Source organism: Penicillium cosmopolitanum, assembly GCF_028827165.1.
Source record: "Penicillium cosmopolitanum strain IBT 29677 chromosome Unknown utg000003l:1.0-3747932.0:1.0-3751027.0, whole genome shotgun sequence".
Classification (NCBI taxonomy): domain Eukaryota; kingdom Fungi; phylum Ascomycota; class Eurotiomycetes; order Eurotiales; family Aspergillaceae; genus Penicillium; species Penicillium cosmopolitanum.
In genome coordinates this window covers 3,697,588-3,713,175 of record NW_026622673.1, presented here as the reverse complement: position 1 = coordinate 3,713,175, position 15,588 = coordinate 3,697,588, and the positions used below count along the sequence as shown (strand labels likewise).

The window sequence follows — 15,588 nt, the reverse complement described above, 5'->3', positions numbered from 1 at the left end:
TAAGATTAAGATTATTAGGTATAATATACAAATAAATAGACTACCTTATAGATATATAAATATATATATTCAGCTTAGATATATATTTATTCAATTGTATTTTATTCTGTAATTCTCCATAATTAAGGTAATTTTAGAACGCTAAAAAATACCACTAAGATATATGCTCAGGAAATCATAAAATTAATGTAATTTGGGGCATGCCCATGGGCGGCTTGCAAAATTTCGGCCCATAGGTGGCCCATTGCACAGGTCTAGGGATGAGCTGCTGCGACTATGAATAGCTGCATCTTTCCATATAGATCAACCGCTCCCTTTCAAACATCTTCGCTCGAAAGAAGTAATTACTTTATTCCGGTAACTAATTGGTGATTCATAGGGAGCCATCAAAGGAGACCAGCCTTTGAGCCTGAAGATGGAAGGACAACCGAATGCGTGTATCCATCAACTATCGATTGCTTTCGGATGCGTCACTAAAGGGGTTTATCGAAGTACGTTATAGATCATTCGATACAGGAAGAGACTTTTTATAGCGGCCCTTCATTAGTTATTGGTCAAGCGTGAATCATTTTTTTTTAACAAAACAAGAAGCAGCCAATCTCAGTAAAGGATAACTCGGATCTGATCTTCTTCCCCTGGCTTTGTTATCACCTGGATTCTTGGTCTTTTTAACCACAATTTCTGGCTCTCCATCACATCAATTCCCGATGTCTTCGAAACTGCGAATACTCCCGTCGCTAACCACATCTCCGCCGGAGATTTGCTCTCGGCCTCCGCGACCAGTGTGTGCCGAACCGCAGGTATCAAGGTCCTTTGCATGATTAAATTAGTATTTGCATCTGCTCGCAGCAGTAATGCCAGACTTTCGGTCGCAAGCCTGCAACCTCCTGACTGCGGCGCAAGCATCAAATCCCTTTGTAGATTGACAACACCACTGGCGCTACCATCCGAGAAGATCAAGCACCTCTGTTCGTCTTTCCCCCATGCTTCCACCACAGCAGTATCCTGATCCAACAGCCTCTCCAAATCTATCTCTGGACACAACAGGCCCGATCTTGCCGCACCAGAAGCCGCAAAGCCTGCGTCAACTAACCTGATGGACCCAGGTACGATGGCTGCCGGTGACCACTTCACCTTGTGTATACGGAAGTGCCATCCTGACCACAGTTCTAACGCAGGAATTAGGGTAGTTTGGACCTCGAAGTCAATTGCCTTCTTGGGTCTCCAGGTACTAACAAGAGCCGGCACGGTTCTCGCTGCCGTTCCCATCCCAGCAGCCGCTTCGGAAGTAAGGATAGAGATCTGCCGATCCCGTACATTGAACGGATTTTCACGCATAATCCATGCGTCGCCGTCATCGAGGCTGACAGTCAGTGTGCTGTCCGGAGCCATCTGCTCTAGCAGTCTGCCACTGGGAACGCTGAATCCAAAGAAGGATGAATACGCCATCTTACCGTACTTTGCCTCTCTAGCGCGGTGGGCCTTTGTGGTTCCTTGGCCCGATGAGAGCAGAAAGTGATGGCTGCGTCCGCTGCATAGAATATGTCGGGGTGGCCAGAGGAGTTTGACTTCATCGAGGAGCGGCTGGGCGGGCAAAAGGCGGGCAGCAAGTGGATGCGGTAATTCTTTTGCTGTCCAGAAAGAATGGCTCTCAGGTAGACAAAGGATAGTGAATGATTTCAAACACCAGTATACGGACTGCGGTGAATTGTAGTTCTCGCTAAGGAACATGTTTGGATAGGTATAGCCGATATTGATTGTGCCATCAGTGTTGAAGATGCCAGGCTGCCTACTCCACCAGCGTAGATGGCGGAGGAGGAGACCTTTGACCACGCCGATGTTGTTGAGTGGTGCGTCAAGCTGTACCCCGGCGATGGCGATTGCGGACCAGAATGCCGCGAATGCGAACCGGTACGTCAGGCTCCGCCCAAATGGGATAGCACTCCCTAGAAGTCGCTAAGTCAGTACTATGTTCCAAAATTATATGTCTCGGATTCAGGTATAGAGAATTCGGAGGCAAGTATCTAGATAGTGGAGAGATGAGAATGTTTTATAGGCCAACATACCATCCACATCAAAATACCTCCAAAACCCCAACGCAAACTGTCGTGCCTCCAGCTTGTACCTCTCAACTCTACTCTGGTCTTCGGAATTCAAGCCCCTATCCTCCATACACCTCACATATAGCATCCGTGCAAACTGGATTGCAAAACTTCCCGAGTAATAATCGGCCTGTTTCGTCTTATTACCCCAGAGCCCATCGCTACTCCATCCCTCACCAAGATCGAACGAGTCCAGCATTTTCAAGTCCTGGGCCACAACGTCCTCGCCCTGGGACCCCAGCGCCAGATTGACCAACACGCGAAACCAGCGCCAGTTATTCTCCGGCATTGTCCGTCCATTTATTTGGCGCAGCCACCTTTCTAGATTTTCCCGGGCCATCGCGTCCATCCCGGACAAAAATGGTACAGGGGCCATCAGCAGCGCATACGAGATGCTCTCCATTTCCACCATGCGCTGGTCGAAGTCGCCCAGATCACCCCAGTATTCAGAAGACTCTGGGTTTGTGCCAGCTCGTAAGCCGCAGACCCATGAGTCCACGTCAATGCCAAGACTATCTGTATTAGTTGCGGGAGCAAGGAGGCTCGCGATAGCCCAGAGCGGCCGTGCAAAGCCCTCGAGTTGGGCGGAGACCTCATCAAACCCTGCCGCCGTGGCTGTGGAGAGTTTGATAAAGGCCTTTTGGGGGGGACTTGCGCTGCTCCAGTGGCTTTAGCAGGGCGGCGCTAGCCCGTACAAGGTCAGAGCGGGTCCGAAATGGGTTGTTCGTGAAGCCTGGGAGTGCGGCCATGGGTTGTAGTTCTGCCTAGTCTTCCAAGTGCGGGGCTAGATTGAGAGTTGGATATTCGTAGGGAAATTTGAGGTTTCAAGACATGGGGTCTCGGGGCACTTATAGTCCATTTGGTGCCAAGTCTGCTCTCGGTCCTCGGGACAATTTATGCATTTCGGGTGATTATATTCTTCATGTCCTACTCTCAATTTTCGCGGCTCCAAAAGACGAATTAAAGGTACTCCAAGAATTGATGACGATTGAGGATAAAAGTTTACTAGAATACTAATCAACCGTTCAAGCCAAATATTTCGACCTTGCCACATTAAATTAATTTACTTCCTCTGTTCACACACTCTCAACCTTGATCTCATCCCTGGCTGTGGTTTCAATATGGTTGCTTGACGAGCCTAGTTTGGCCTCCTTCTCTGTCTCAACCATGTCTCCATCGACAACCTCCTGGCTTTGGCGTCGCTTCAGCTCTCGCGTCCACAGGTACTGTCCCAACATAAACAGGCACCAGTAAGCGACAGTCAAAACGGTGTTGACGGTAAAGCCCTTGCGCCACTTAGGTGCCTCGAGAACGGGGAAGGCCGTGATTGGATAGAAGGAAAAGAAGATCCACCCGCAGGTCATCTGTTAATTACGAGAACAAACTGAGATTAGTGCTAACTCTGCTAACTCCGGAGAAATCTGATGGCCCAAGGAAAAGGAAGAGCAAACAAACAAAACAAAAAAGAAAACTCTAAACTCACCATCGCTCCCGTTGTGAAGGCTCTAGCTTCGGCATCGTCTTTCATGATCATGTTAACCCAAGGAAATAGGATTGGAGTAATGCAAGAGGTCATTCCCAAAAGATAGTAGGCCGTAAAATGAAGCCCGACGGGAATGTCCCATACAAGAAGAACGACATTGCAAAAGAGAAGAACTGCGGCTGTGAACGTAAAGGTAGTCCAGATCGGGTAGACCATGCAAAGAGAGGTAAAAAGGATGCCGGTCACTACAGCGACTCCCTGAACACCAGTTGGGATTGTGTTGATCTCCGGGATGGTGTAAGTGCCGTGTTGTTCAGCCTCGTGTTTTAGCCACAGGGCCATTTGACCGCCAACATAGGTAGTACACTGAAAGCTTGAGATTATCTCAAGAGTCAGTTCAGCTCTGCAAAACACTACGCTTAGGGACTTACCAGATGTAAGTGGTGATAGCGATGTAGAAATGCCAGTGCGTAAACACGCGCTTGAGCATGCGCTTTCCTATCTTCCTGCTCTCCTTGACGCCATCATCGCCCATTCGGGCGCGCGCAAGTTGCTGCTCCCGCTCGGTGAGCCACCAGACTCGGGGGCTTTGCGGTATGCCGGGGAAAAGGAAGAACCCGGCAATTGCAATTGGAATGCTAATAATACCGTCCTGTGTGGCAACACGTAAGTTTCTTATCACTATTCTGTAGTCAGAAAAGGGAGCCATAGAATGCTCACTATGATGAACAACCAGCGCCAGCCGTCCATACCCAAAACACCATTCAGATTGGTGTACGCGGCAGCTTGCAGATATCCTCCGAAACATTGAGCCGACATTGCTACTCACGTACCACACTCCGGCTCTTTTGAAAACCTCATCGGCGCGGTACCATGAGGTCAGAATGTAGATGCTGCCCGAGGCCGCCGGGGTCTCGAGCACACCCATTAGAAACCGGATGCCAAAGATATCGTGCTCGTTGCGCAGGCGTGCCTGGCAAAATGTCACAATTCCCCAGAGAAGCTCCATGGTCGGCGGATAGTAGCGGGATAGGCTCGGCCGCGAGATCAGCATCATGGATGGGATCTCAAAGAGGAGATATCCTATATTATAGAATGTCCCAAACAAGGAATACTGGTTCCCACTCAGGTGAAGCTCCTCCTTCATGCCCGAAACATACGCGTTATTGATGTTGCCTTGATCAAGCCATTTGATGAAAACTAGATACGTCAACGTTAGTATATGGTTATCTTCTCTCATAGGTCTTCTATCCGAAGATGGATGATAGTTCATTCGCTGAATGCCTGCATTCACTTTCATGGCCCGCTTTGTTCGGGGGTGGTTAAAAGAGGAATACCCACACATCAGACAGCACAGCGGCATAATGAAGCAGTCCAGCTTGCGCAAAAGCTTGCGCTCCTCATCTGAATAGTGGCTTGGGTACCAATCGAAGATATATTTCCATGCCTTCCACAGCGAGGGAGCTGCTGGTCGATTGGTCGAGGAGCTCACGACGGGGGCTTTTGCTGTGTCGGAAGGCTCGTCGGCGGTAGGCGGCCGGGCCACCCTGTTTCCACTGGCCATTTTTTGCTGGACTCGTATTCTTTCTGAGGTTATTTTCAGGTCCAAAGGAAGGAATAACTGTGGTCAGAGAAAACTGGGTCACTGCTAGACCTCGGCCTGAACGCTACAGCGTCTATATAGACGCCAGCGTTCGGGGTAAAGGAAAATGATACGACTTTGAAGTTTAAAGACAATTTCATGGCTGAAAGAGACGTCCAATCGCAGTGTAAGTTGTGCAGGAACACACAGGTGGGGTCCTTGCTGCTTAGTGGCTCGGGGGAAAAGCCGCGGACTTCGGGCGATCCAGCTATATGCCGGAGGATTTTACCCCGCAAAATGGGCCTAGGGCTTCAGAACAACGCCACAGAAGGGACGCAGTCGTGCCGCCTTAGTGACATTTGTCGGATGATTGGCGTTGGGAATGACAAGGTACAAGCACAGCGTGGAGCATTGAGTTTTACCTAAGGCTATCGAACGTCGGTTAATGTACAGCGGCGGGACCGACAATCACATTTGTGGATTTCATAAAACCCTTGGAGTTAGCACTGGCATCGACGCGCCAGCGGCATTTCTATTTAAATGTCGTTGGCAAGAGTTACTCCCAAAGTTCCTTTCTCAGAATCAGACTGCGCAACGATGCCTGCTACAGCAACAATCACAAACCCCCATGGGTTGATGCCCCCCTCAAGAGGCTTCCAAGGCGTTATTCTCAATATCCACACCTTCACCTCACGCAACCTTATCCAATAAGGTCACTGCTGTCAGTGAAATCACCGAAGCCCCCAATCTTGATGTGGATTCCTCAAACTTAAGGAAGCATCTTGCAGAGCTCTTTGTCGAGAACATTATGGCGAAGGTCTGGCGGGTCGCATTTGAGTCTCTCCCTAGCGCTGGAGCGACACCCGAGGAATGTGCGATGAAGTTCCCTCGCGTATTTCCCGAATACGTGCCCCAGGTTCCTCAGCATGGCGAGAAGCCAAGCCTCTACCATCTCCGAGAGGCAGACTTCTGGACATGTGGCTTCTTCCCCGGGACCTTGTACGAGCTGCTTGAACGAACAGTACGCTATCCCCAGTCCGCTGTATGCTTCCTCGGTTCATCGCCACAGGAGAGACGAGACCAGCTCCGCGCCATGTGTGAAAAATGGTCGGAGCCGTTGCACGGCATGGCTAGCAGGACGGACACACACGACATAGGCTTCATTGTCATGCCTGCTCTGCGCAAGGATTGGGAGCTCTTTGGCAACTCTCGCAGCCTGGAATCTATTGTCCGTGCGGCCAACAGCCTGGCAACGAGATACGTTGCCTCCGCAAAGGCTATCCGCAGCTGGGATCTTTTGATCAGGAAGAACGAGCGGATCACGGATATGAATACCAATCTTATCGTAATCATCGATTCTCTGTGCAATCTTGACCTACTCTTCTATGCCGCCGCCCATAGTTCCTCCAGGCGACTCGCGGAGATGGCCGTCGCCCATGCCCGCACTTTGATACGCACCCACCTGCGTCCGGAGCCCCCTCTTCCACAACCCACGTTCGGAAGGTACAATGGCCAGCTATACTCTACCAACCACGTCACATGTATCGACCCAAAGACTGGCGCCATCAAACGTCGTATGACAGCGCAGGGGTACGGGGACGGGTCCACCTGGGCTCGCGGTCAGGCGTGGGCAATACTAGGGTATGCACAGACGTACTCATGGACCGGGGATATGGAATTTCTGAATGTGGCGTGCGGAACGGCAGAGTATTTTCTCCATAGGTTGAAGACGCACCCTGTTGCGCGGGATCGTGGAGGTGGAAAATCGCAGTATACTTCCCCACCATGGGACTTTGATGCTCCATCGGAGAGTGAGGGCGAGGAGGTCGTGCGGGATTCCAGCGCGGCAGCCATCGCTGCGAATGGGTTGCTCGTGCTGTCGCAGGCGCTGATTGCGGAGGGAGAGAAGATGCTTGCAGCGAGGTTTTTTGACGCAGCCGTGGATTTGATTAGAGGCACTCTGGACTATTCACTGGCGAGGGAAACTGCACGGTTTCATCCTGTCTCTGGCGAAGAGTCTAAAGAGGGTCTGGCTGTGGAAGATCTTGTGCAGGGAAAGCGGTTCGATGCGATCCTCAAGCATGGGACGGCTAACAACAATGAGAATGCGAAGAGGCGTTATGCGAACCACGGCCTGGTGTATGGTGATTACTACTTGGTGAGATTTGGAAACGAGCTGATGCGCATGGGTTTAGTGTAGAAACTTGCAGTATTGCTAAGAAACAGGCATATATTTAGATATTAGACTTCCACATAACCCATAGGACCGGCCCAGGGTACACGGAGACATATACTTTTTAACTTTTACAGCCTCTGTGTGGTATAATTGACCCTTTACCAAGAACGGTCTAGATTCGCACTGAACATTCCTTTGTCGAAACTGATGATACGGTCCAAATCCATAAATTGATGGCTCATCAGCACCTGTGAAATAGCATTCAGGTCGCAGGGCGCTTGTTCTTTCCCTGGAGAGTACGTTTCTTTCCCGTACATTGTCGGGTGGTGGTCGTTAAGATTTCTGGGGAGCTGTAATGGGGATGAACGCCAAGGTAACGCCATGGCCGGTGCCGCATTGATGAGGTCCACGTTTGGATGGCTCTCTGCGGGCCTTCCACTGCCTTGAAAGTTGTGCGCTGGCTGTGCCTGCAGTTGTTGATATGGCAGTTGAGTCGAGCCATTTTGAGTTGACACAGGAACTGGATCTCCTCCAATAGGGTCGGTCTTACTGCTGCAATGGTCGATATCTTGCGTGTAATCCAAGACATTTATACTGTAGCCCAAGCCCTGCATGCACATATCGTTCATCTCTCTCAGTTTCAAGGCGTATTTTGCCGCCAGATCCTCGGTCAAAGTCGTGGTCTCTGGCACCAGCACATTTCCGTTCCATCGACGCGACATCTTATCTAGACTTTGCACTAGCGTCCAAAACCTACCATCATAGGCATCCGATTTGGAATAGAGAGCAGTTCTCTCTCCGCCGTAGTAGGTCCCATAGGCTAGAAGGAGTCGGGCTGCCACATAGACGCAGAATGAGAATTGGGGACAGACGGGGGACATTGCTGAAGACACTTTAAGGTATTGTTCAGTGATAGTGGCAATTTCGACAGCCGCCTGCTGACAGGTCGCTGCAGAGCAACTGCTGGGCAGGCGGCTGCGGAAAGTCCAGTCGTGGGGTGGAAACGCGATAGGTTGATGTAAGAGAATCATGGAAGCATTATGGGTGATGTGTGCCAGTGTGAGATTTGGATCCATCACTAATGTTTGGCGTTTGGCATTGCCCTCAAGTCCCGTCGCTTCTCCACTGCTACTAGGTGTGCCGTTCTGATAGGCCGTGTCGTGGGGCCCGACAGTAGTGTAGGTAGGGTTGGCAGCGTTCCACTTCTTTGGAAGGAGCATCTTCCAATGCACAAGGCGCAGGTCGAGTTCCTTGAACCGTGTAAGCCAGCTGGTGACGTTCTCTGGACGGTGCATGTCGACCTTTTGCTGTAGGAAGTAAGTCGTAACGCGGCTCAGCGACTCGGTTGCTTCGATGCGGTAGGCGAAAGCCCCAACAGCCTCCATCCCAGGATCTTCCGGTGATAAACCAGGGCCGCTGACGTTGTTGGGACTCGGTTCAGGGGCCTCAATGGTCCCCGTACCTTGCGGAGACACGTAATGGGCCGGAGGAAAGGCGATGGGGTTCCCCATCCGCCCTGCTGACTTGTCCCAGATGCCAAAAAAAGCTGTAACATTGGGTTTATCTCTTCTCCAATAGACCCCATCGCAAGGAAGGCGACGGTGCACATCATCTGAGGTGAGGCTTGTGTGCCAGCCCATTGTCACGGAGCAAAACCGGTCAATGTTGAACACGTTCCAGAACACACGGCGTCGCTCCTCTGCCTCGACCCAGCTCTCCGGAGGGGGGATAGATATAAACGGCCTTGAAATCGACGTACGGCCTCCGCACTCCTCGTCTTCAACTGTCAGTTTCAAATATTCGACAGTCCGAGTCAGTGATCCGACTAGGGACCATGCCTTTTGCCCCCACCCGTTTCCAATCTGGAGGCTGAATTAGTTGACATGATTCAGAATGTGTAGTATCTCGTAGTAAGTATATATGACTGGGATAGAAAGATCTCACATCATTAAGCACACAAATTACGAGTGCCTGGAGATTTTCAACGCTTAAGCAATCCATGGCAGTCGAAACAATCAGACTCCTGGCCTGCTCTGTAGTCAGATTAGCCAGGGAGATGTCGGATACGGACTCATGGCGCTGTATATATCTCCCGGATACTAATATCATGGCTCGCATCAAGACGTCAAGCTTTAATCTATATTTTGTGTCGAGAAGACGCCGACGCAAGCTGGTTTCGTGTATGAGAGGGATCCAAGGGTGTACATGCTCGAAGTATGTCTGCAAAACATCTTCAATTGTGTTCGGATTGAGAAAAGAAAATACTGAAAGGCGATCGACATGGGGCAGCGAAGACTGAGAAGGACCGATGAGGTTGTCCACCCGTTGTCGTTTAGCTGGGCGATCAGCGGCCCTGGTTACCGACTTGTCGCTGAATCTCTGAGGTTCCCGTGCCAGTGCAGGCAGACAAAAACTTGCCGTAGATTCATCTGCACTCGGCTGTGTTTGTCGGTTGGACTCTCCTGGCGAATCGTCTCCGAGTCGATCGAGAACAAAATCTTCCAGGCGATCTAGGGGTGGACATATGAGCCTCGTCTGCAATCCTAACAAGCATACCGAGTGGACCTAACTATAGGTTCACCAGCAGAAGCACTCTTCATTGTCATACCTAGCCGTCGGTGTAAATTTTCAATAGCCCCAAGTTTAATCCCCGGCTTGGACCGTTTGGGTTCGTATACGCAGTCGCTCCCTATACCGGGGTCGAATTAGCGACATTGTACGAAGTGATCCTGTCGTAGAAGACAGAGGAAATATGAATGTACTAGCTAACCAGTTTTGCGGCAGTGTTGACATGCGGGTGTCTCCCTAGAGCAGCGCAGTTTGCGGTAGCGACAGTTACTACAGGCAACCGAGAGCTCTGGCAGCTTGCTGCTTTCCTTATCATGGTGGGTATGCTTGGTCACAGATGCTGACATTCTGCTAAACGGATATTCTCGTACCAGCTTTGGGTACGTGAGATTAAATCTGGGGTGCATAAAATTTGAGGGAATACTTGATCCTTTGCATTGTGGTTCCCCCAAAGACCGTATGAGACACCCCGAGAGCCGACAAAACCCCGCTCGCCCATTCCTGGGCGAGCGGGGTTTACCGCCCGCCACCCCATCTATTCGCTCTCAATTACGCCGAGAATAAGAAATGTGGAGAGATTGATTAAATGAGAAACCAAAACCATGACCCCCTTATCCCTTGTTCATAGATGTAGGGCTCTGCGACATATGGTACTATGTAGATACAGCAGCCCTGGAGAGCAAGATGCTACTTCCGCATGCCAAAGGCGGACACCCGCACCTTCCTAGCCAAGTCCCAGAGAAATAACCTCTTTCGGCCAAGACCAAAACAAGCAGAACAATATATTTCCGAAGTTATCTTCCCCGCTTCCGCTTTCCTTGCCCCGATGTTCCCGAAAGCATCTCGCAATTGAAGCGGGAGAATGACAAGGGTCTTAGGAGCTATAACAATTGTTAGGCCAATGTGACCCCGAAGCCACTTCCTTCGGTAAAATCTTACCACCAATCATGACCACTTTGGAACCATCCCGGTCATGGTCGCTCAACTCACCACGTACTTCATGCCAAGGTGTAATTTCCTCTTGTCTCTACTGAAACTGCCAAGATTCTTTTTCTCGTCCTCATAGTTCTTTCCAGTTGCGTCAGGAGGCATTTAAGAGGCGCTGCCCGCCTCTCCAAATATGATAATACGTCAGTCATTACATTCGCCTGATAACACACCATGTCGAAACTTGGCATCGGCATCCTATTTTTGGTTGGGCTTCTTGAATCTCAGGTTTCAGCTTCCAACTGCACCACGTCATCTGCGACTGTCCATTGGCTCGGCGGCCAGCCATCGTATCATGCCGGTGTAACCTTTGGTTTGCCATGGCCGCAGGGGAAGTATCAACCCGGGAACACCAGGTTCACCATCGCTGGCAATTCCGAAGATAGACAACAATTGCAGTCTTGGGCTACCGGCTATTGGGCCGATGGTTCGCTGAAATGGACGGGCCACGCTATCGCAGAATCTAACTCAACCCACGACAACTACACTGTCACTGCAACGTCTGGCTGCACCATTCGTTCTGCCTCGTCTGGGAAATCTGGTATAAAGAACAGCTCCATCATCGTGACTGATAGGTCTGATGTTGTTCGTGTCAACACGGGTGAGATTACCGTCTCGTTTCCCAAGAAAGGGAACATCCTAGTCAGTGCCATCAAGAACAAGAGCGGCAAGACGGTCGGCGAAAATGGAAGACTTGTCCTTCAGTCTCAGGATTCGGTGCCCGACGGTTTTGAGAGCCGATCAAACTCGTCCATCCAATATTCCAACTTCCACAGCATCATTGACGAGGTATCTGTGAATCAGGGCTCGAGTCGGACCCTCGTCACTGTTCGTGGAAATCACGAGGTGACTGACGGCCCTGATCACGATCCATGGCTCCAGTTTGTCATTAGATTCTATCTCTATTCCAACTCTGCCTCTGTGAAAGTTATGCATAGCATCGTTTTTGATGGAGAATCCGATAAGGACTTCATTGCGGGACTCGGTATTCGATTCGATGTCCCATTAGAAGGCGAGGAGTACTATGATCGACACGTCAGATTTGCTGGCGTAGATGGCGGAATTTTCAATGAGGCTGTTCAGGGAATCACCGGACTTCGAAGAGATCCTGGCGAAGAAGTGAGAACTGCTCAGTATGAAGGTCGCAAGTTGGCAAACACATCAAGTTGGGACAGCCGGGTTACCAACCGGCTCAAATGGATTCCCACGTGGACAGACTATAGCCTGAATCAACTGACGGCTGACGGATTCAGCTTCAAAAAACGGACAAAGCCTGGCCAGTCGTGGATCAAAATCCCCAGCGGAACACGTGCTGAAGGTCTGGCCTACCTGGGAGGTGCTACGAAAGGAGGCCTCGCCCTTGGTTTGCGGGACTTTTGGAAACGTTCTCCGTCTGGCTTTGACATTTCAAACGCTGCCTCCAACACAGGGGAAGTCACTCTTTGGCTATACAGCCCTGCTGCCGATCCATTGGACCTTCGGCCCTTCCATGACGGCCTGAACGAGGACGGATATGAAGATCAATTGGATGCTCTCGAGATCACCTACGAGGACTATGAACCCACCTTCAACACCCCCTATGGAATCGCACGAACGAGCGAGATATACTTGTTTGCGTTTGATGAAACACCGACAAGTGACAGGCTCGCCTCACTTTCTTCGTACATAAACAATCCTCCCGTGTTGGTACCAGAGTCGAAATATATCCAGGAAACCCAAGCTCTCGGAGGATACTGGTCCCTCCCCGAAGGCGTTAGCGATGCTGCAAGTACCCTGGAAGATCGACTCGATTTTATCTTTGAATATTACCGAACACAAATTGAGCAGCGGCGCTGGTATGGCTTCTTGGATTACGGCGATTTCATGCACACATACGACACTGACCGACATACCTGGCGGTACGACGTTGGCGGTTACGCCTGGGACAACTCGGAGCTTTCACCAGACCTCTTCTTCTGGCTCTACTTCCTTCGCACTGGCCACGAAGATGCATACCGGTTTGCCGAGGCCCTTACACGACACACAGGTGAAGTAGATGTGTACCACATCGGCGACTGGAAAGGGCTGGGCACGCGTCACGGTGTGCAACATTGGGGTGATAGCGCCAAACAGGCACGTATCTCTCAACCTCAGTATCGAAAGTACTTTTTCTATCTCTCGGGTGGGGACGAGCGCATTGGGGAGTTGCTGGAGGAGTTGCTTGACACGGATAAGACGTATGGGACGCTTGATCCGAGTAGGAAGGTTCGTACCGATGGCTGGACACCTAGCCCCAATTCGACAGTTGCTTTTAGTCTTGGAACGGACTGGTCGAGTCTCGCTGCAGGGTGGTTGATTGAGTGGGAGCGGCGTGGTTCGAGATGGGAAGAGGCTAGGACAAAGTTGACCAACACAATCTTGGGAATCGCAAACTTGACCAACGGCTTCGTGACCGGGTCAGGTCTTTACGACCCGGTAACTTGGACGTTAGGACCTCCACCTGCTGACCCGGACAATCTTGGAAACGTGTCTGTCTCTCATTTATCCGCTGTCTTTGGTCTTCCCGAGGTTGTTTCCGAGGTTATCGCATATTTCGCCGATGATATACCAGAAGGGTTCCGCGAAGTCTGGTTGGACTACTGCTACTACTATCATGCCACAGCGGCGGAGCAAAAGGCCCGTTACGGGGTAAGCTTTGGTAGCCAAAGCTTATACCAAGCGCACTCCCGACTGGCAGCATATGCGGCACATGAGATGCAGAATACAACTCTTGCACTTCGAGCTTGGAAAGACTTCTATGCAAGCGATGGACTTGCACAGGATGCTGCATGGAACACTACGCATGTGAATGGGAGTGCTGTTTTGGTGTCCGTCGATGAGGCCGCATGGCTCGCAACTAACGATGCCGCGCAGTATGGTTTGGCTGTTATTGAAAATCTGGCATATATTTCGGATTCGCTTGATGACTATTAATCATAAACTCTGCTAGTGTATATACAAGAGTAATAAGACTTTGTATCACACCGATATCAATCAATCAATCAATCAATTCTCAATTAACCTGTTGCAGTCTAACTAGTTTCGTATGAATATGCAGGCGCTTCATCCGACTGAAGCAAGAACAGCTGGAATCATTTGATATTCCAAAAATAAAACAGAGTCTGGTTTGAAAGGAGTGTGGAAATCAGCCCATAAACACTTTCGAACCCCACCCCGAACCGTAAACATATGAGATTAATAAAAATGAATGCCATGGAGTGCACCCTCCATATTTCAACACCTTATCTCTCTTACTCTCCCATCCTGATTTTTGCATCCTCCCTGCCTCAATTTTAGTTGATAGTGTTGTTGTGCTGGCCAGTTGGTTGGCATGGCCGTCGACTCTGGCTGAGTTTCTCGTTTCACAACATCCTTTGTCGTCATTGACTAATACCCATCGCCTTCCACACCTAGGTCCATGGTCGCGAGGCCTGTCGGTTCGTCATCTTCCTGAGTTCAACACATCGGAATTGCTGGAGGAGACCTCTCTGGTGCATCAATTTAGCCACGGTCCCCAAAATTCTAGAGCAACATGTGAGTAAAAGTTGCGGTGAGCCCCATAGTAAGGCTGTCTATGAAAAATACACTTCAAAACATGTACTCGGCTCAGTTTCTCAATTGCATTATTAAATTGCTTTTCAAGAACATTGATTACCGACGTCTTTTCTGTTCGTAGATAAATCCACAATGTGGTTATTGTAAGATAGGGAAAACAGCCGAGTCAGGTTTTTTCTGGTACCACACTATTATACCCATAGCCTCCTAGCATAATATAGTTCAAAGCGAAGCATACACAGTCTCTCTCAAGCGAAAACGCGGGTAGTGGAGGCACCAGGGGGAGAGCATCCGTTACCACCACCGCCACCGCCCATGCCACCAGAGCTCTCGTTCTCAGGACCGCCCTGCTCAGTGTATAGGCTGCGGGGGTAACGCTGCTATCCTTGGTTGGGTCGATACCAACAGAGATCCAAGCAAAGATTCCGTCAGAGACCTCATCGCCCAGATAGACATACTCCATAATGTCTGAATGGCATCGGCTTCCTCGGCAAGGATCGAGTCGTGGGCGTTAGTGGTCAGGTCTTGTGTGTTGGTAGTGTACGGTGAAATCTTCTCGATGGCAGAAATCAGATCCTGGTCGAAGAAAAACTGGCCAACATGCGACGAGTGCGATGTATACAGGCCAGATATTGTTCCGTTCGCAAGAACTTCAGTCTCATTGGCCGGGTGGGTAAGAACTAAAATCACAGTAAGCGAATGGTCTCAAACGCATCTGATAATGGAGGGCCGCGGATATGGTAAAAAAGGCCGTGGCCGTGTCATACCATGGATGTGAGTGGCGCGGCTAGTGTAATTACCAGGGAAGGTAGATTGGAAATGAACGACACCATTGGAGTCACTCTCCTCGATACCTCGATGGAAGGTCGAGCTGATGTTGAGCTCATCGGAAGAGTCTCCATTACCGCTGGAGACAATTCCCGAATAGACACCCTATGAAAGTCAACGATACGCTCTTGGGGACGATATAAGAAGAGGCCTGAGCGGAATCCTTTACTTACAGTTATTCCTTTCTGCATCGTGGCTCCACCGAAGCCCGTATGAGACAGCCCGAGAGCCGACAAAACCCCGCTCGCCCAGGAATGGGCTCATCCCATCAACCGCACGCCACCCCATC

At 50.3% G+C, this 15,588-nt stretch overlaps 6 protein-coding genes across 6 annotated transcripts; 2 read left to right on the top strand and 4 right to left on the bottom strand.

The window, feature by feature from the left end:
- Positions 1–600: 600 nt before the first annotated feature.
- On the bottom strand, positions 601–2,851 carry N7509_001432 (DUF2264 domain-containing protein; the record flags this gene model as incomplete). The annotated part of the gene is made up of 3 exons (XM_056626069.1): positions 601–1,946; positions 2,067–2,739; positions 2,798–2,851. 3 exons carry the CDS (start codon positions 2,849–2,851, stop codon positions 601–603), a joined length of 2,073 nt encoding a protein of 690 aa, XP_056494651.1.
- A 327-nt stretch (positions 2,852–3,178) lies between these two features.
- N7509_001431 (uncharacterized protein) lies at positions 3,179–5,149 on the bottom strand (the record flags this gene model as incomplete). The annotated part of the gene is made up of 4 exons (XM_056626068.1): positions 3,179–3,466; positions 3,586–3,958; positions 4,017–4,785; positions 4,927–5,149. The coding sequence occupies 4 exons, from the start codon at positions 5,147–5,149 to the stop codon at positions 3,179–3,181; spliced, it is 1,653 nt and encodes a 550-aa protein (XP_056494650.1).
- Positions 5,150–5,975: 826 nt separating this feature from the next.
- On the top strand, positions 5,976–7,367 carry N7509_001430 (uncharacterized protein; the record flags this gene model as incomplete). The annotated part of the gene is made up of 1 exon (XM_056626067.1): positions 5,976–7,367. One exon carries the CDS (start codon positions 5,976–5,978, stop codon positions 7,365–7,367), a length of 1,392 nt encoding a protein of 463 aa, XP_056494649.1.
- A 134-nt stretch (positions 7,368–7,501) lies between these two features.
- N7509_001429 (Zn(II)2Cys6 transcription factor) lies at positions 7,502–10,258 on the bottom strand (the record flags this gene model as incomplete). The annotated part of the gene is made up of 4 exons (XM_056626066.1): positions 7,502–9,205; positions 9,288–9,853; positions 9,925–10,032; positions 10,114–10,258. The coding sequence occupies 4 exons, from the start codon at positions 10,256–10,258 to the stop codon at positions 7,502–7,504; spliced, it is 2,523 nt and encodes an 840-aa protein (XP_056494648.1).
- An 814-nt stretch (positions 10,259–11,072) lies between these two features.
- On the top strand, positions 11,073–13,850 carry N7509_001428 (uncharacterized protein; the record flags this gene model as incomplete). Its single annotated transcript, XM_056626065.1, has 1 exon — positions 11,073–13,850. The coding sequence occupies one exon, from the start codon at positions 11,073–11,075 to the stop codon at positions 13,848–13,850; it is 2,778 nt and encodes a 925-aa protein (XP_056494647.1).
- Positions 13,851–14,719: 869 nt separating this feature from the next.
- Positions 14,720–15,490, bottom strand: N7509_001427 (uncharacterized protein; the record flags this gene model as incomplete). The annotated part of the gene is made up of 4 exons (XM_056626064.1): positions 14,720–14,848; positions 14,874–15,151; positions 15,239–15,404; positions 15,473–15,490. 4 exons carry the CDS (start codon positions 15,488–15,490, stop codon positions 14,720–14,722), a joined length of 591 nt encoding a protein of 196 aa, XP_056494646.1.
- Between the last annotated feature and the right edge of the window lie 98 nt (positions 15,491–15,588).